The sequence below is a fragment of the Acomys minous genome (assembly GCF_964271855.1).
Source record: "Acomys minous genome assembly, chromosome: 12".
Taxonomy (NCBI): Eukaryota; Metazoa; Chordata; class Mammalia; order Rodentia; family Muridae; genus Acomys; species Acomys minous.
The window spans coordinates 8,283,936-8,304,301 of record NC_140493.1 but is presented as its reverse complement, the minus strand read 5'-3'; the positions used below and the strand labels follow the sequence as shown (position 1 = coordinate 8,304,301).

Here is a 20,366-nt window from a genome sequence, read left to right as displayed (position 1 = left end):
ATCAGTCAAAAAATATTGAAAAGCAAAACGAACGGATCAGAAATTAGTATGATAAAAGCAAGGGTACTACAGAGAAGATTAAACCCATCCAAAACTTAATATTTTTGAAAATGAAATAAAACTCAAAAATATTGATAGGATTAAGATTTTAACAAAAAAGAAGCTACAAGCCTTGTGAAATTGAAACCTTAATTTATAAACAGGCATGATGAAACTGCTTGATTCAGTCTAAAGAAATCTGAGAGAAACTATAAAGTGAAGAATAACAGTAGATGCATGGAAATTCTGTGTTATTTTTATTTAAATGTGAGTATAGTGTCTGTAAGTGGGCGGTGCACTTTCTTACTTTGCGCGTCACAGCAGCTGGTTAGAGGGAAGCCACAGTAAGCCGGAAGGGAGTGAGGATGGTGAATTAATTCAGTACTCGGAATGGTGAGTAAGGTTTGTGTTCAGGCAGGGAAGCAAGGGTGGGGACAAGGATACAAAGGGCTTGGTTTGGTTTTGTCTTATTTTTGTAGTACATGGTAGAAACATGCTTTCTCTCCATTTTAACTCTTGGCTGCAATGTGCACTTACATATAATTGAAAACATTTTAGTGATTGCCTTGCATACACACCTGATGCCTCAGGAAAACAGCAGTTTTCACTCTTAGATGAAAGCCAAAGAATTGACTTCATTTTAGATACCGAACACTATGAACTATGAATTGGTTTTGTATTTATAGCCACTTTTTGGCAATTATTTTCTGCTTTCTAGGCTTGTGGCAAGGTTATTTAAAAAAAAAAAAACCTGTCCATAGGATCATTATTACACATTAACAGTGAGGTCATGGAGTGCTGCTCATTTTTACTTCTAACCATGACACTGCATTGTCACCTTTTTCATAATGTCTGACTCTACTGGCCTGATCTGGGATGGTTAATAAAAGAGAGGCGAGGTTCAGGGCCCCAGCCTAGGCCAATTCCTTAGGCTCTACCCTTAGCCTAGGCATGCTTTGGGTACCGCACCTTCGGGTCTTAAACAAGAAATTAATTATCACTTTGAGATATTTCCCTCATCTGTGGCCAAGGGCTTTTTCAAGCATATTGGTCATTATCACAGCATGTCTGAAATAACCATTCTTCTTCTACATGTAATTTCTCCACCTATACACACAGTCACCAAACACCCACGTTGTGGAGTATTTTGTAGGAGTATTCTTAACAAACAGTTATCTGTGTTAACAGAATGGAGCAGGTGTGCTTACAGAAACCTGCTCGCTCATTCTTCCAGCCAACAGTGAAAAGAATAAATGCCCAACCATGTAATGTTGGGCTATTGTTGTTTCATAGTTCATAGCCAACAACGAGGAATGACATGGATGAAGTCAATGTTTTTTGTCTGCAGCTTCTTGCTCAGCAGCCAATAATCATTCTCCTTTGCCCTACTTATTACAAATTATAACTCAGTGTGGTAGGAAGCAAATAGCACTGGGCCATATCTTATTTTTTTTTTTTTTTGAATCTTTGCAGAACTTCTGGAGGAAGAGACGAGACGGTCTGATTGTGTTTATTTCTGTTTTCAGGTGATTTAGGTGTCTTTCTCCAAATGATTCAATATTCCGAGATGTGCCCAATTTCTTTACTTAATAACAAAAACAGTCCGGGACTCATTGTAAATCAGTGGGGGACCCAGAAATAAGGTACAATACATCACAAATGCAGTGTGGGCTATCATTGGAAATAATAAGCAAGCGCATTAATATTCATGCCTTGTGAAATCCTGGCTGTGTTTCGGAGATGCTGCAGGATACATTCCAGGCTTAACGCTCATCAGTAGACGTTTGCCAGTGATTTTTTTTCAGACACTTCTGTAGTAATTCATTCATGGCATCAGTGCATAATGTGAGAAATTTCTCTCCATGGCTTCAATTTAGTAATTGTGTACTCAGCTTATGTTTCTCGGTGACTATCCAGTCCTGCCTGCTCAGACCTTGGGCCTTTCTTTGTCTCAGCTGGAGATGCTGCTGAATAAGGCTGATCACATATGCATGTCTCTCTGTGTGAGATAAAGTCAGGAAGGGCAGCCGAAAGGAAAACAAACAACAACAAAATACTTGCATTGTTCTGCGGAGTGCACAGTTTCCCTAGAGTCTAAACATTCCAAGTTGGACTTTTTCATACAGCACAGCCTAAGCTGGGCACATGAGAAAAAAAAATACTCTGCTGTGATGGATGTGGAGATGCCAGCAAAACAGAGCCACCACTATGAAGATGCGCAGACCGAGCGCTCACATAGTCAGAGACTTCATTTTACTATAACCTCTTCTCCCTGTCCCCAGCGCCGGTACCTAACAATACCATAAATAAGGAATACAGAGATGTATTACAGTTATCTTTAAATGCATGACTAATGTATGTTCTTGTGTAGTTCATCTGTACATGTTCCCAATAGGTATATTGCATTTTTGGATACTGTATGTAATTGTGCATCTTAGGAGTGATATCCCTTTTATTGTAAATTGTGTTTATTGCTTTGGTTTTTCAGTTGAAAAAGACTCTATTTTGTCTCTACATCACTGCATCTTCCTACTTTTTTAGGCAATAAAAGTCAAGGCTGTGAGGAAAAGGGATGCCTATGTATGTATCCTGTGCATGAGAATACTGCGGCCATTGCCCGACTATTTTCATCTCTGTTAGTATTCAGTGATTTCTACACTGAAGGGGCTTGTATTTTGGTGAGGAGTGCATTTTCAGGATCAGTATCATTACTTTAGAACTATTGCTTCATATAGCATTTCCTTTAAATTCAAAATACTCTAGCTAAAATAAGAATATTTTACTTTCTCCATTATATGAATACATGGAAACCAGAAGCTAGAATTTCAGAGGTGCATCAATACTGCCTCAGTACAGTCTCTTAGAAACACATCTGAGGCCCTCTTTCCCAAGGCGACTCTAGCTTGTGTCATGTCGATGCCCTCCCACATATACAGATATATAGCTGTATAGAGCAATGTTTCCCATCCTGTGGGTCAGGACCCCTTTGGGGGTCAAACAACCTTTGACCATTAGAAAACACAGATAATTATGTTCCAATTCCTAACAGTATCAAAATTACAGCTATGAAGTAACAACAAAAATGACTTTACAGTTTGGGGGGGGGGGAGGCAGTCACCACAACATGAGGAACTGCATTAAAGGGTTGCAGTATTAGGAAGGTTGAGAACCATTGATAGAGAGATAGGCAGATACAAATATACATCAAAATAGTTGTCCAAGAGTTCAGAGGAAGATGATGAGGTAGATACTCAAGCAGTAGATGGTAAACTCAGAAAAAAAGTGTTAAGGAGAAAACACTGGGGCCGGTAAGCTAGCTTAAGAGAAAGCACTTCCACCCAAGTTTGATATCTGAGCTTAGTTCCCAAAACATACAGAAACATGCAAATCAGAATCGTCTTAGAGTAAGTAGCCTTCTAATCTCCACACATGTGCCAGTGGGACTTGCCCTCATTACACACCCATCCCCCCACATCCCCGAAAGGACCGACACCCAGACCCACACACACCCATATCCCTTCTACACACACACACACACACACACACACACACACACACACACGCACGCACGCACACACACACACGCACACACACATGCACACACACACACACGCACACACGCACACACACGCACACACACACACACACACATGCACACACACACGCACACTCATGCGCTCGCACGCACACACACACACACACACAGGAACCCAAACCCACAAACACCCAGACCCCTGACACACACACATGGGAGGGAGGGTGGAGGGCGGTAAATATAGAGAAAACCAGAATTAGAGAAGCAGAAAGAAACAAACAGAGCTCAAATTGGGTTTCTGTAGTTCTTAACCACACACTGCCAAATACACAGTATGGGTTTTGGCTAAATGAGCAAACTGAAAACCGAAGCAGAAAAAAAAAAAAAACATCAAACACACAGCAAACCAGCGTGTTCGTAGTTGTTTTCCTAAGGGATGGGAGTAAATAACATAGAAGGGAAGTAGAAGTTACAGATACGATCCCCAAAGACCTAATGGAGCACAGCGACTGTTAATACACCTTGGAAAAAACCCATTACATCCAAAATACAAAAGAAAACATTTGAGCAACCAAGGAACACAGATGATTTACCAGGAAAGATGAAAACAGCAGCATCAGTTTCCTCTTTTTCTTTCTCCCCCACCCCCTCTGGTGTCACTCAACAATACCACAATAGGAAGCAATGCCTCCTGTTCCTGAAGACGGTACTGTGGCCATTTGTCTCTCTGCCTAATGACAATAAGTGCATCTTCAAGGATGAAGCAGGAATATCATGCACTTGAAGCCAATCTTGGCTACAGGACACACTCCAGGCCAGACTAGGAGCTACCTAGTGAGACTCTATCTCAAAAAACATACTAATAAAAGAATAATAGCAAAAAACAGAAGAAAAGAAGATAAACAGCTTGGTTGTGAGCTAGTTTCTTTTGTTTGTTTGTTTTTTGTTTTTGTTTGTTTTGTTTCTGGAATCTCCTCATTTTTAACCATCTAGTTTTCAAAGTAGCTTAGCTACTGCAAGCAGACTCTGAAAGACTGGAAAAAAATTCTTTGGGTTAATTTACTTGTGAGCCAATGTTAACGGAAATGCATAATATAGAAAATCTCTAAACCATAACAATTTGAAGATGATACATGAGACAGAATAATAGTTTTTATTTTTCACCCTTTGTAGCTAAGGGAAGATGATGCAATTTAATGATGATAAAATAGAGATGTTAAATGTTCAAGGAGTGAGAAAGTAAGACAAGTAACACATGAGATGGTTGAGAGGATGCAGAAGAAGTGGGGGGGAGGGACCATAATTCCCACTGATGCCTTGTGTACTCATAGATGATCAATGAGGGATTAAGCTCAAAGGTAGAGACCTCTTTGCCTTGCCCCAGAAGATAATGCAGCCTTAAGAAGGTCAGATTAGAACCAAGGCTGGTACTTGGAATGTGTAGCAATATATTAGGTGTGACCAGCTCTATAGTTTCGTCTCACTGACTGTTTCCTTTCTAGGGATAAAACATGGAAAGTGTGAAGTTACCATGACAATTACTAAGAAGCTGCCCCCAATGGCTTATAGCCCACTGAGTTCTGCAGCAAGTGTGAAATATGCAGGGCATCGTTGGTGTTTCCATGTTGTTGTTGCTATAGCATCTCATCAAAGAGGTCACTTCTGCCCACATAGAGATTGTCTCTACAGCCATTTGCTGACTTTTACAATGTATTTTCTCACCGAGCCTGTCCAGTGCGCATGTCCTGAAGTAGTTTGTGTTCTCCTGAGAAAAACTGCCTGAAAAAATTTTTTGTAATTGCCAAATGTAAGGGTCTATGTTCTGTGCTGAAACCTGGTTAGCAGGAAAGTGAAGAGGGGAGTTGTGAGACCCAAAGAGTTAAACTGGTTTTCCCAGCTTAGAAAAACAGCCCTGCCATTTCCCATTCTACTGTCTAGCTGTGAGGGAAGCATCGACAGTCAAGTACTGCATTTATACCACACACAGTCTCATCTGATGTGTCTATACCACACACAGGCTTGTGCTGTGTTTACACCGCACAGCACCCAACCACATCCCCTTCCCTGCATCTTTTCCCATAAAGATTGCCCTCGACCAACACCCGAAATAAATTTGATTTCCCTAATGCAGAAAGTAATTGGATTTTTCTCCTTATTGAATGCATTGCTTTAATGATTGTCCCTGCAACTGCCAATTTGGCTTTAAGTGACTTCCCATCAATCAGATGATATGACTTCAAGAGTAGGAGCTCGGGTGAAAAAGACCCACTGGCTGGCATCGAAGAGACTGTGTCTCAGCCCCGATCTTATCATTTTCCTGAGAAAATGCTTTTTCTATGGATGTGGTCTTTATAAAACAAGCTGCATAATAATTGGTCATCTAGTTGCAGGCAGCTGCTCTCTAGAAAATATGATAAGTATTTCTCAGAAATTACCCTGCAGCAAATAATGAAAATTGAATAAAACACACCCAGTAATCATTTTGTTATGTGAATTATTTTTTCTCCTTGAGAACAGGAAACATACTGAAGAAAAATAGTAATGAAATGTTAGTAATATTTTTTTCAGTCTAGTGAAACATGATATACAATCCTTGATGTTTTGTTTAATACTCAATACAAGAGTTCTCTAAAAGGGTTATAAAGGGAAGATGGCTGAAGTCATTATAGCAGCTCTTTCTTAAGGAAGTTCTCACCTGAGGTCCTATGTCTGAATACATGAGATTTAAATTCCTTTATTTTGCCTAATTTTTTTTTGTGACAATACAATTTACCTCATCCATGCCTTTTACTTTATCTCTTCCCTTTGATCATGTCAATAAATACCTTGAATAAATATCTTGAATATTTTTGAAGGAAATATAATCTATGGTCATCACTACTAGTGAGAAAATAAAAATGCGTAATGGGAAAGGGTCAAAACAAAGCCAAAAAAAAAAAAATGAGAAAAGAACCCAGTTACTAGCTCTGTTTTAACAGTAGCAGGGTCTGGAGTGATGGCGTGGCATAACATCACTGGCTGCTCTTCCACAGGCCCTGAGCTCCTGTCAAGTGGCTCACAAATGCCTATAAACTCTGGCTTTAGTGACTCTGATGTGTTTTCCTGTTCTCTGTGACACACACCTGCACACACACACACACACACACACACACACACACACACACACATGCACATAGACACACATGCACATACAAATAAAAGTAAATCAAATACTTATCTTTCTTTTTTAATAATTATCAGTATTAGTCGGCCCCATGTGTATCAACAAGCTTGAGAGTCTGAGCAAGTGAGACTTTCCCACAGTTGGTCAGTCCTTTCCACTCCCTCTTCTGCAATGATCCCCGGGCCTTGAAGGTGGTGATATAGGTGTCCCATTTTTAGCTGTCACTTACCATCATCACTTTGGTTTTGAGTTTATGAAGTTACCACTGACCACTTCACAAAGCGGTGTGTCTGACCAAAGCACAGGATTGTTTCTTAATGGATAATCACAATTCTTTACGTAATACATTATACTCTATTCTATATCAGACTTCTTAATTTTGAATCTACATTGTGTGTGCTGGGTAGATTTATGTCAACTTCACACATCTGAGAGGAGGGAACCTCAATGAGAAAATGCCTCCATATGACGGGGATGTAGGCAAGCCTACATGGCATTTTCTTAATTAGTGATTGATGGGGAAGGACACAGCTTATTGGGAGTGGGGTCACCCCCAGGCTCACGGTCTTGGTTCTATAAAAAAGCATCTGAACAAGTCATGATGAGTAGCATCCCTTCATCGTCTCTGCATCAGCTCCTGCCTTCAGGTTCCTGTCCTATTGGAGTCCCTGTTCCAACTTCCTCCAGTGATGAACCGTGGTATGGAAGAGAAAGCTAACAACCTGTCCTGTCCAAGTTGCTTCAGCTGTGGTGTTCTATCACAGCAGCAGTCATCCTGAATAAGGCATTGTATGTTTAAATCTGAGCACTATTAACTAAAATAAAAACCAATGGAATGATGTCTATTTGACTGAGTATTAATTTTCTGGGAAAAGTGGCATATACATATATATCCATGCATACAAACCATATTTTCCTGTTTTAGGAGAATTGTTTCCCATGCCTATAGGCTTTTTAAATGTTCATATAGCATGCTATTAATGATGCATTGAACATTTGCTGAAAACATTAATATGTTATGTGGTTAATGAGCAATTTACTTAATCAGTCTTTTAAAATAAGCATATATTTACTAATTAATTTTGTCATTTATTTTTATTTTTGGTGTAAACAGTTTGGAGTATTATGTGAACAATCCTTAGACATTAGAAAGGTTCTGAAAATAAACATTTACCGTAGGGATACTAAAGGCTAATAGAAAGAAAAAAAAGAAACATTAAAATGGGAAATGGAATGTGGCGTGGGATAAGAAGGTGAGTCAGCAAGCTCGAGTGGTGTGCTTTGGAGCAAACAGTGGAAATACCTGAAGGAACACAACTGTACCTAGGCCTCGGCAGAAGAGCAGAGTCTGCGCATGAGGCAGAAAAGGGGAAGGAAGCTTCTGGAAGATGCAGAGTTGTAGTTAGGAGAATGCTGGCTGATTAGAACATGCATTGTAAACTGGGGAAAGTGCTCCACCAGACTGATGAAAGGAAAGGCAGGAAGGTTTGCTCATGTTTTATTTATTTACCGCTTCCGGGGTGAGTATGAGGTGAGTAGCCAAAAACACAGACAATAGAATGGAGAGAGAGAGAGAGAGAGAGAGAGAGAAAGAGAGAAAGAGAGAGAGAGAGAACCTACTTTGAATTAGGATTTACGCAAAATCATTTGGATTTGGAGGTTCCGTTTTGAAGCTTATGGTTTAGAAGCACTCAAGAGTAATGCAAATATGAGTATATATTTACATTTATATCCTAAGGAGACTTTAATAATCAAGTGAGAGGGGAGGGATTCATCTAATTGAAGAACACTATATACCTGTATAAAATGTAGCGGGGAAACCAATTACTTCAGATAGAGAGTATATGTTAATGATTTTAATGAAATATAGTTTAATTGAAAAAAAATCCCATACACTCTTAATTAACATTTTAGAACCAGTCTCAGTATTTTACACACTGAATAACTTTAAACATGCTCATCTAGCATGTAAAGTCAAGCACGCTCTTACATTTTTTTTTTAGTTGAATGAAGCATATACTTCTAATTTGTATCTTTTCGTGTAGCTCTAATGTTAAACATGTGCGTGTTCTATTCTTCGTGGATGTACATTTCATGCTTGTGTTGAAATCTGAACTTGCGACGTCTTGAAACGTTAAGCCAGTCCCTCTCCCCTTCAGGTCACGGATATGATGTTGCAGGACAAGCCCTACCCTGACTGGGGGAAGTCGGCACGAGCTTTCTGGAAGAAAGGCAACGTTAGGATCATTCTATTCTGGTAGGAAACTGCCTTATTTACTTGTGTCTATTCTGCTTCGTTTACCAAAGCCCTCGAGTGGAGCTTAATTTTCATTAGCTGTATAGGATTCTTCTTAGGAAGGCCCTGCTGCCCCCACTAAAACCATGAGTATATCTTACAGATTTATTTAGTTTGTTCACGAGGCCATTTTATAAGAAAGAAAAGTGATATATGGCTTGACCCGATGTAAACAGGTTTTTGACTCAGCAGAAACCAGCTGTCGTTTTCATCAGGGAAATGTGATGTATGACGCTGTCTCCTGCATACAGAAATCGCCCAGGCCGTTTTGCAGGGCGCGGCTTCACCATCAGGAGGTGAAGTTCACTTGGAAGGAGGCTTCCCACAAACCGCACGTGGCTCTTTGGCGTTTCTCCTTTCTGTGGGTTCCTTTCCTGCCTTGGCACCGTCAAAGCAATCAAAGAGCTTTGGGTTATCTCCTCAGCATGTGTGTGTGTGTGTGTGTGTGTGTATAAACTTAGGTACACTAATGCTCAGACACATTGTAATTGATGGGTGCTTGTGTGAGAAAATGCTAGCCTGCGTATCTTCCTTTTAAAACGAGATAAGGAATATCTGTTTATTCTTAGATGTTAGTTCCATCTTTTTTTCTTTCTTTCTTTTCTTTTCTTTCTTTCTTTTTTTTCTTTTTTCTTTTTTCTTTTTTTTTACAAATTCGAATGCTACAAAAATAATGGTAATTAAGTACTTGGAGAAAATAGATACTGAACATAATCTTTTGCAATGTAGCACTGTTGTTAACTCTTGCTAGTGAGATGTGACATTTGAACTCAATTCTTAGCAAGTAAACAAGTGGGCTTTTCAATATGTGAGTAGAACGTGATTCTGTAGCTGCCGTCCACACTTTGACTCTATGAGTCAAGCACGGACTGTTTTCATGGCGCTTTTAACCCGTCTTTATATTGTTTGTATGTAAGCTCCCTATGTGCCTCATCCGATAGCATATAACAATGTAGCAAGTCCTGATTGAGGGCACTCGGCTCGGGCTCTGCACTGTGCACTTGGAATTCTGTACATTTACTCATTTAATCCTTAAAACCCTGGAGAGTGGGCGCAGTTATCGCAGCTGTAAGTCTCCGAGGCCATTAGTCATTACAAATGGCCGTGTCTGAGAGGATTGATGTGCCTCTCTTCAAGTAATCATCTTTAATTTTTCTTCAGCTAATTGTGCTGTATGAGACTGAGATTCTGGGGATCTTTCTGTCCTATATAATTCTCCACAACGGTTTGAAGTGTGATGATTTGAAAGAAGACAGACTCTAACATCAAAGATGGTAGTGTAGCGCCTCTCTTAAAACAATATCCATTTACGGTGTATAAACAAATTGCACTGATCAAAGTAAGTTCTCTGTGGATTATAAACTGCAGGTGTCAGGGCCAAGTATTGCAGAGGTTCCTGCATGCAGAAATCTAAAGTCTCTGTGATTGTTGGTGTTAGGTGTTCTTTCTTTGTTTTATTTTGTTTTGGTGTTCTATGTGTATGCATTGGGTGAGATGCAAATGTGAAGAGGGTGTGTGTGTGTGTGTGTGTGTGTGTGTGTGTGTGTGTGTGTGTGCACGCACATGTGGAGGCTAGAGTTTAGTATTGTGTATCTTCTTCAATAGCTCTTCACCTATTCTTTTTTAGGAATTATTTTTATTATTTGAAATTTTTATTTATACATATACAGTTTTGATCCAGTCCAACCACCAGTCGGCCCCACAAAAGTCCCTTCCCTATCACTTTCCCCTTCCAACTGTTTTCTTCCAGACCGCAAATCTTACTGAACCCACAGCGCAGCAGTTGAGCTGGGCTGGCTGCTCAGCAAATTCTAGGCATCCTCTTCCCTTGTCTCCCCAGCGCTGGAGTGACCGGCATGCATCTCCATGCCTACACATGCTGAACACTGAAGTTAGGCCTTTGTGTTTATGCAGCAAGCGCTCGACCATCCAAGCCACTTCCTCAGCCTTCCTGTGGCATTCCTAACTACAGTTATGACAGAGGATGGGAATCCATGCTACATACTTCCTAAAGCATCTTAATATTAGTTTCCTTGAAAACTCCCATGAATCTATTATGTACTGTCTATATCTTTTACATAAAGACTTTGTTTCAGAATATATGATGACATACTCCCAAGCAATAACCAAAAGCACAACACATGGATCTAAAGTTGTAGTTTACTTATAGTTATTGGCAAAAAATATAATTTTACATGTAAAACAAACTAAAATTTAAACTTACCCATTGTTCAAACAAATCATTAATATGTAATATGTTTGAGTGTGTTTTTCCTTGTTGTTAAAAATTAGTGCTTCAAACCACAGAGCAGGAAGCAATAGAAGAAACATTTAAATTCCATCATAAGATTTTTTTTTTAAATTATTTATTTATTATATATATAGGGTTCTGCCTACATATATGCCTGCATGCCAGGAGAGGGCATTAGATCACACTATGGATGGTTGAGAGCCACCCTGTGGTTGCTGGGAATTGAACTCAGGACCTCTGGAAGAGCAAGCAGTCAGTGCTCTAAACCTCTGAGCTATCTCTCCAGCCCCTTAAGATTTTAAAAAATTGGATATATTTGGGTCTGGTTAAGCTATCATGACAACAGTACCATGATTTTTTTAAAAAAGCGAAATCTGATGCAAGTTACTGAACATGGAAATCATGTGGGAAGCAAAGAAATCTTTCTTCATGTTCATGTATGTAAAATGAAAGGGAACTTAGAAGAAGAAACGACATTTGGTTCTCTTTTCAGCCATAGGAGATAAAATATAAAAACAATTGAGATTTGAAATACTTATCATCTCAATGATAAAAGAATATTTGCATACTTCATGTCTCCCACTCAAAAGGGAATGTTTTCTTCTGATTTTGCTTTGGTTATTTAGAAAAAAAATTGGTGAATGCTCGGTGCAGGAGCAGGAGATATGGAAGGAAAATGTGAGCTGCAGTGTGTTTCTCTACTGCAGAGTGAACGGCACTGAGCCTTACACGATGTGCAGTCTCTTCTATCGAAGTTACTTTCTTGTTTGTTTTTGTTTTGTTTTGTTTGATTTTCGAGACAAGGTTTCTCTGTGTAGCTGTAGCCCTGGCTGTCCTGGAACTCTCTTTGTAGATGGGGCTATCCTCGAACTCACAGAAGTCCACCTGCCTCTGCTTCCCTGAGTGCTGGGATTAAAGACATATGCCACCACACTCCGCTTTTTTTTTTCTTGATACACATATAAGGTTCTTAATGTTTCTTATGTTCTCTTCTATTAAGCATTTTAACATTTCCATTGTTAAAATGTATTAACAAATCAGGACACATTGGGGACATCTAACCTTGGACTTGCACCCAGGAGGCTGACACGTGAGAATCAAGGGTTCCAATGTACCTCAACTAATTACTGACATCCAAAGCCAGTCTACTTTCTTTACTCACAAATACCCGCTGAAGTGTCATCAGCTGCAACTATCTGGCTGCTTTTTTGACATGGCCGTAGATAAACTTCCCAGAGAGTAACAACATTGTTTCATTCGTTTCTTACTGTGAAGACAAGAACGCTGCAGCCCTCAGGCTCTCACATCAGGGAAAAGACCAGATCCTGATTGATTGAAAATACTAGCTGCAAAGGGACTATTAACACATGGCTTCCGAAGCCGCCCCCCTCCCCCACACCATTTTATAATTTAAAAGAGTAAAGATCTAAGATTGAAAGTTTTTCCATACTTCTGTTTTTTTCCAGGGGCCTACAAATGGCCATTTTCACTGTCTCGTCTGAAGTCAGAGAGCAGGCAGCACGAGCAGCAGCATGCTCACGGTGTCATCTATGTCTGTATTTATTCTCCAGAGACACAGTTGCTTTGCCCTTGATGGGAAGCGCCTTGGGGTTCTGATTTCCAAATGCATTGCTTATTTGTTTGTTTGTTTGTTTGTTTTAACCAAGGAGAAAACAGTGTCTGCGATTAAGGGGGCAACTGGTGGAAGAAACTGGGAGATGGGTTGTCTATGCCTCGGCCCCTTATAGAAACTGGGAGATGGGTTGTCTATGCCTCGGCCCCTTATAGAAACTGGGAGATGGGTTGTCTATGCCGCGGCCTCTTATAGACACGTGAGTTGCTTTGAACGAGGAAATGTGAACCAGAGCGGCACATGTCACACCTAAGTAGAAGCATTTAGTTTTCAGTGAGAAACAAGTCAGGTGGAAGCTTGTGCCTTGCTGAGAGAGGACGTGGGATGGGACGAGCCCAGCTTGCAAAGCAGTGGACCTGCAGTGTGAACGAGTTCTGAGCCTCTGAGATTGGGCACTCTTGAGTACTGCCACATGAACCTAGTCCATCCTGTTGAATATAGAGATGTGTCCTAAGCCACTGTACCTGAAAGCTGATATTTGTGTTTTATGGCCTGGGCAGGGAGTGACAAGGGGGTCACCGACAGATTGTAGAGATATAACCCAAGTGGGATAATGGCAAAGTGTTTGGTTAAAGCCGTGCTCTGGGAAGAAATGGAGTTAGAAAACACAGCATGAGGAGAGAGTTTGTGTGCATCTGTACACACCTGTTCTGATCCATGTTGGCATATAAAGAAAATAACATTCTATACTCCTCATTAAAAAACCCAAGTGTCTTATAGTTTAATGAGCATTTTCTCCAGCAACCTAATGGTTGAAACAGCATTAAAAAAGCCTTCATTATCATAACTCTTACCTGGGAAACAAATGCAACTACTGTATATTCTACTTTGAGTAGTATGGCTGCCAAGTATAACCAGAGAGTTGAGTTGTTTAAATTTGGCCCCACGGGAGGTAGCAAAAATTGTTGTTGTTGTTTTAATTTACACTATTTAATGGGATAACAAAAGTAAAATGGCGGCCCCCCTCAGTCCAGAACCACAAGACCTGTGTGGGCAGACCGTACCTGAGAAGAGCCCCCTAGTCTAGTGCCACATTGCCTGAGCAGGGAGCCAGCCTAGGTCCAGTCTATGCATGGTCCTTGTTGGTGCTTCAGTCTCTATAAGGCCCTTGGGCCCTGGTTAGTTGGCTCCGTGTTTTAAATAAGTCCCCAAAATGGTGTGGTGTGAGCCTGGTAATGCTCAGTGAGCATGTATGATGAAGTCCCGAGATAGTCATCAGTGGAAATGGTTTTGCAAAGACTAGGTGAAAATCTATTAGTTAAAATATAGAAATAATTTAGCACTGAACACGAGAAAAACATACTACTTTCATGTTTCCATCAAGTCCAATGATCTTATGATATTTACTTAAAATATTTATTTATTTATTTATTTATTTATTTGTGTGTGTGTGTGTGTGTGTGTGTGTGTGTGTGTGTGTGTATACATGCGCTATAGTATTTGTGGAGGTCAGAAGACAATTTGTAGGAGTTGATTGTTTCTTTCCATCTTTATGTGGGTGGGTGTCTGAGATCAAACTCATGCTAGTAGGTGTGGGAGCCAGCACTTGTACCCATGGAGTCTGCTAGCTAGTTTCTATGACATATTTAACTAGAAAAATATTTCACATTTTTCATGTTGTGAGGTAGTGAGCATTCTTATTTAATACACCATGTACTTATTTCTTTAAATAAATGCCTGTCTTTGGTTGAAAAGTGCTTTTGTAATTGAGGATAAATGAACCATTTTTATTTCAAAATAAAGTACCAGTACCCACTAAATCAGTCTCCTTAACACTAAGTTATCAGACTTCATGGTAAACATGGATACCTCTAGATATAAAACTAGAAAGACTCAGATAACCTTCCAACTGATTTGCTCATTAGACATAAGACACTTACTTCTAGACGAAAAACTAACTGAGGGTCTGGAGAGATGGCTCAGTTGATTAAGTGCCTGCCACACAGAGGGTCTGAGTTCAGTCACTAGAATCTATGTAAAAAAGTCATGCACTCTTGTAATCTTAGTGCTGAGGAGGCAGAGCTAGGCAGGCCTCTGGGGCTCTCTAGCCAGCTTGTCTTACCTACTTGTTCCAGGCTAATGTGAGAGACCTTGTCTCAAATTAAAATGAATAAAATAAAGAGTACACAGCACTGAGGAAAGACACCTGATGTTGTCCTTTGGCCACCACACATGCCTGTAAACATTTGCACACATAGACACATGAACATCTATAACATACATACATTTGCATGCACATGTAAACATGTATACATACATTTATACACATATACATGCAGAAGTGTGCACACATAGATATTTTTATACATGAATCCCATACTGAAACACATGCATATACACAAATGTGTATAATCAAATACATATTAACTTGTATTCATATGTACACATGTATACACATAGATATGCACATTTGCTTACATATATGTATGCATTTATACCCATGCACACACTTGCACGTATAGAAATGCACATATACACACAAACACACATGTATGTACATGCACACATTTGCAGACATATGTATGCACATGGATGCAGACAGGCACTCATTTGTACACACAGACACACACACAAAGCAATTGATAACTCATTGCTTTGTTGGCATGTGATGATCTGAATCATTTACTTTGAATATGACCCTATAATTATGGTAGAGATATTTAACTCTTGGGGATACATTTATACCTGCATATTAACTCAGTCTCATGCCAGTATAAATTTAATATTGCTGAATTAAAAGTAGCCAACTTTTAAGTAATTTATCTAAGTAAACACTTATAAATACTGAGGATAGTGTAACACAGTTATCAGAAGCCACCAGCCTGGCTTTCCGTCCTGGCCTTACTGCTGTTGTGTGTCCTTTATAGTTTTGCTGTAAGGCCAGTTGTTTCTGGCAGCAGACACTGGCCCTGGTTCTAAGACTATAACTCTGAAGGACAAAATCCAGAACAGTGTCTTTTTCATTCTAGTGAAGAATGCGAAGAATGCGGGGAGAGGGAAGGAGGAAGTGTAGACCAGGATGTGGGCACGTGGTGCGGGACCAGGTGATCTGGAATGGGTTTTATATTGAAGTGGAGCTGAAGTGTCACATCATGTGAGGAGGCATTGATGGTGGGTTAGGTATCGTGTCTGAGGAAGAGAAGTCGGTAGCTCTGTATGTAGAGAGACGAGCAGCACCTCCGTGGACACGGACGTCTGTCTCCTGCTGTGGGAGCGCATAGGAGCCACTGTCGAAGAAGCAAAATCTGAAGTGAGGCGCAATCAGCCCAGACACAGAGAACGGATTTGCCCAGTAGTCAGTCACATAAGACAGTTGTATATAAAAATATATTTCATTTAATCTTGTAGTTTGTATAGGTGTCAGCTACATGTAGATGGGGTGTTAAGAAATAAAACAGGATGCAAGGAAAAAAAATACCCAATCAGTAGGATAAAAACCTGAAGAGAAGAGGCGTCTCCAGATGAGACAGGGTGCATATGGATGTGGTGGGGGTCGGGGAACCAGCACACAGAATGAACGAAACCCCAGAGAAATTGTATCAGATGCCCAGAGTATCTACCATGGCATGCAGCAGCATCCACAACCAAATGCCAGTAATGAGTGAAGTAAGTCCCAGGGCTGAGTTTCCATGGCCTTACACTCCGAGGAAACTGAAGGAAAGGCATATATATTATAGATTACTACTCTATAGCAGCAGCTTGCTTTATTTAGAGTACACATATTTTTGTTTAAGAAAATGAGCTCATTTTTTTTTTTTTTTGCTGCGTAGGCATCAAATTAAAACATTTATAAATTGGGTAGCAAAAACTTACTGTTTGTTTAATTGCTGTCTCTTGTTAGGAAAATACAGAATAAATAGTTCACAATATTATAAGTTAAAATACCACTAGACATTTTTTAATGTATGAAAATAATACACAGTGGTAAAGTTTTTACATAGTTCCACCTTTATCTCACTATTTGGAAGCAGGACTCTTTTTTTCTGCCATGCCCCTGGACTCAGCATAGTACCTGAAAGACAGCACACATTCCCTGCTCTCCAGGGAGTTGTGTGGTGCAGTGAGGGGTTCCCAACCTGCCATACTCTGTGATATTTATAAAGTCAATGCAGATGGATGACTTCAGGGAAAATCGTAAAAGGATAATTCCAAGTAAGTAATTAGTGTGTGCATTATAAGAATCATCAAGCTTCCATGAGTATTGTTTCTCTAAAACAAATGGAAATACTTACTTTCAGGGTTTCAAAATCACCTTGACCCAAAATAATGTGTTCTAAACCCCGCTGTAAAGTTCACTAAAATATGGAGGGTACATATCTATGATGTTACATTACCACCACCACCACCACCACCACCACCACCACCATGGACCGTGAACGTTTGGGTTTTAGAGATCTTTATTTCTTAAAGGTAAGTGGAGTTTAGCAGAACAAAACCAATTAAACAATACATGCAGTAAACTTAGAACCCCTACCCAGATCTACCCAATGGACAGGACATTCTTCACAGTTGAGTGGAGAGCGGGGACTGACTTCCACACGAACTCTGGTGCCTCATATTTGACCATGTCCCCTGGATGGGGACGCCTGGTGGCACTCAGAGGAAGGATAGCAGGCTACCAAGAAGAGACTTGATATCCTATGAGCATATACAGAGGGAGGAGGTCCCCCTCAGTCACAGTCATAGGGGAAGGGAATAAGGGGAAAATGGGAAGAAGGGACGAATGGGAGGATACAAGGGATAGGATAACAATTGAGATGTAATATGAATAAATTAATAAAATAAAAAAAGAGAAAAAAAACCCAAAACAAGCTTATCTTGCATTGCGTAAACAGTACCCCTACTATAGCCCACCATTACAGTCACTAAAACCTAAACTAGCAACACTGAGTTATAAACGCTTGAAAGAAAATGCTCCCTACTGAAGCTCTACAAGGATCCTAATGTTTGGGGTCAGAGGTGAGTGGAGGAATAGTGCTAACATTACGGGTGTATACACTCAGTAATGCCTTGAAAAAGTCCCCGTTGAGCTCCAGAGCTAGAAAACTGGCTCATCAAGTGAAGGAACCCAGCCCTGAATCCGATGACCTGAATTTGATCCCTGGGACCCAGACAGTCGAAAAAGAGCACACAAATCATTCTGTGATCTCCGTACGCACCCACACCTGCATATGAAATTCATACACACATGTATGTGTGTACATACATATAAATAAATAAATAAATAAATAAATAAATGTTTTTAAGAGTCCTCCTTGGAAAAACTGTTTGTGTTTGTGGACTATGGCCAACATCTTTCTGCTTGAATTAGAATTTTTATATTTAGAGCAAAACAACCTAAAATAGTCGTCAATCTTTGTTTGACAAATCTGAATCATATCTAGCCAGCATTTTGAAGACTGAATAAACAAGGAAGCCCTGGTGTCATTGAGAAGCAGCTGGTTGTCTGATGCTCTGCCTCTGTGTGCTCCAGATTCAGTTCTGATTCTGGTGATGCATAAATTCAGTCCTGTGCCCCATTGGTCACTACTGGGAATCCACAGCAGAACGGCTTAAGAACCAGATTTCTAACATCAGGTACTCCGCTATTATCTACAGGGTGACTCGCTACTGTTAGCAAGTGAAAGCAAGTCCTTATCTTGCTTGGTGAGCCAGCAATAGACAGTGAGGCCAGGTTTCACCCAAGGCAAGGTGAGAAACTCCCTACGGTAATTGCTCTCTTTCTGGGATCAGAAAGCAACGGTTACTTAGATCTGCATATTGAAGGTTTATTGCATATGAACTAAGCAAGGTCTCACCAAGTTGCTCATGATGACTGTGAACTTTTGCTCTGTAGTTCAGACCTGGACCTTGTCATCTTCCAGCCTCAGCCTCCCGAGTGCCTGGGACTTCAGTCCTTCACCCAGTGCCCAGCTGTGCTGAACGCTGACAAGGGCTCTTTGCCTTGTTCCTAGGAGACACTTCAAGGTCGCTTTCCCATTGGCTGAACAGAGCCTGCTGATAGTGGCTGGACAAATGAGTGATGCACATTCTAGACCGATATGCAATCTAGGCAGAAATTTGCTATGAGTCAGAGAAAAAGGCGGGCTCACCTCAGTCCCAAAGTATTTTTGTGATTTGTTTACTGAGAGAGGCATTCTACTCGACATGTAAGAGTGAACGAAACAGACTTTGATGAACAAAGATTAAAAAAAATTACTAAAAAAAAGCTACTAAGCTACTAACCGGCACACCGGGCATAATCAGGTAGTTGAGTTTACTCCTTCTCAAGTCTCTGATGGAGTTGAAGACCAGGTAACTTAGTTTTACAATGAAGCTTAGTTGTTTAGGGGTTAAGATGTTTTTAGGTCTAGATAGGTGATCTAAGTTGATAATGGCAATATGTGATGGAGATTGATTTACATTCAGAAATTTAGACGCACCAAGATAGGAAAGATGTCTTCTTCCAGGCTGTCAAATACAAATAGCCAAAACACTAAGAAGGTAACATTTATATCATTTCTGATTGTTTCAGCGTTCTTCTTGCTATAGGTAATATATTGTATATATGTGTAATGATATAAATGTATATGTAAAAAGCAATAAATAAATACATTTTTTTAAAAAGCAGAAAAAAAAGAAGGTAGTCCCTTAAACTAATAGTAGAGGTAAAAATTCCTATGGCATAGTATTTTTTAATATATCTCTTAACTTTTAAATATTTGAGATGAATGAACACTAACATCTTGTGGTAATTAGTATAGTACTATGTGGTAGGGGTTTGTGACCTAGGAACAATACACTATCTAGTATTATAATACCATTTAGATTTGGGTAAATGAACATGTGATAGCCACCCAAAGGTAAAACTACTAACAGTACATTTCTTAGAATGTTTTTATATTGCTAAACAAAGATGAGTATGCTTTTATAATGACTATGTATGTGTGTGAGACATATATGTGGCTTATGTGTGTATATGTATAGATACATACATATCTGCCTCCCCAGATATGCTTTTCTCCTCTGAGTATCTAGGCGTGTACAGGACATGTAGATCCAGTCTTACTTCTGCTGGTCTCAGGATGAGATTTTAGAGAGTTTGGACACGTCTTTATTATTATTATTATTATTAACTAGTTATTTAACTTACTCATTCATTTTTGTATCCCAATTGTAGCCCTCTCCCTCCTCTTTTCCTGGTCTCACCCTCCTTCTTACCCCTCTCTCCCATCCCCTACTCCTCAGAAAATGGGGAGCCCCCTCCCCTACCACCAACCCACCCCAGTTCGTCAAGTTGCATCAAGACTGAGAGTGTGTCCTCTACCCCTGTGGCCTGGTGAGGCAAACCCGCTAGGAGGAAGTGATCGAAAAGCAGGCAACACAGTCCATGTTAGACACAGCCCCCACCCCTTCCTAAGGGCCCATATGAAGACAGAGCTGGCCATTGGCTACATCTGTGTAGGGGGC

The 20,366-nt window shown here is 40.1% G+C and overlaps 1 protein-coding gene across 2 annotated transcripts in view; it reads left to right on the top strand.

Moving 5' to 3' along the window:
• The window catches only part of TMEM117 (transmembrane protein 117), a 415,577-nt gene that overhangs the window by 259,767 nt on the left and 135,444 nt on the right, over window positions 1-20,366 (top strand). For both annotated transcript variants that reach the window (XM_084749248.1, XM_084749249.1), the window contains exon 5: window positions 8,897-8,994. In XM_084749248.1, coding sequence (XP_084605374.1) covers window positions 8,897-8,994 — 98 coding nt within the window. The remainder of the gene's footprint in view (window positions 1-8,896; window positions 8,995-20,366) is intronic.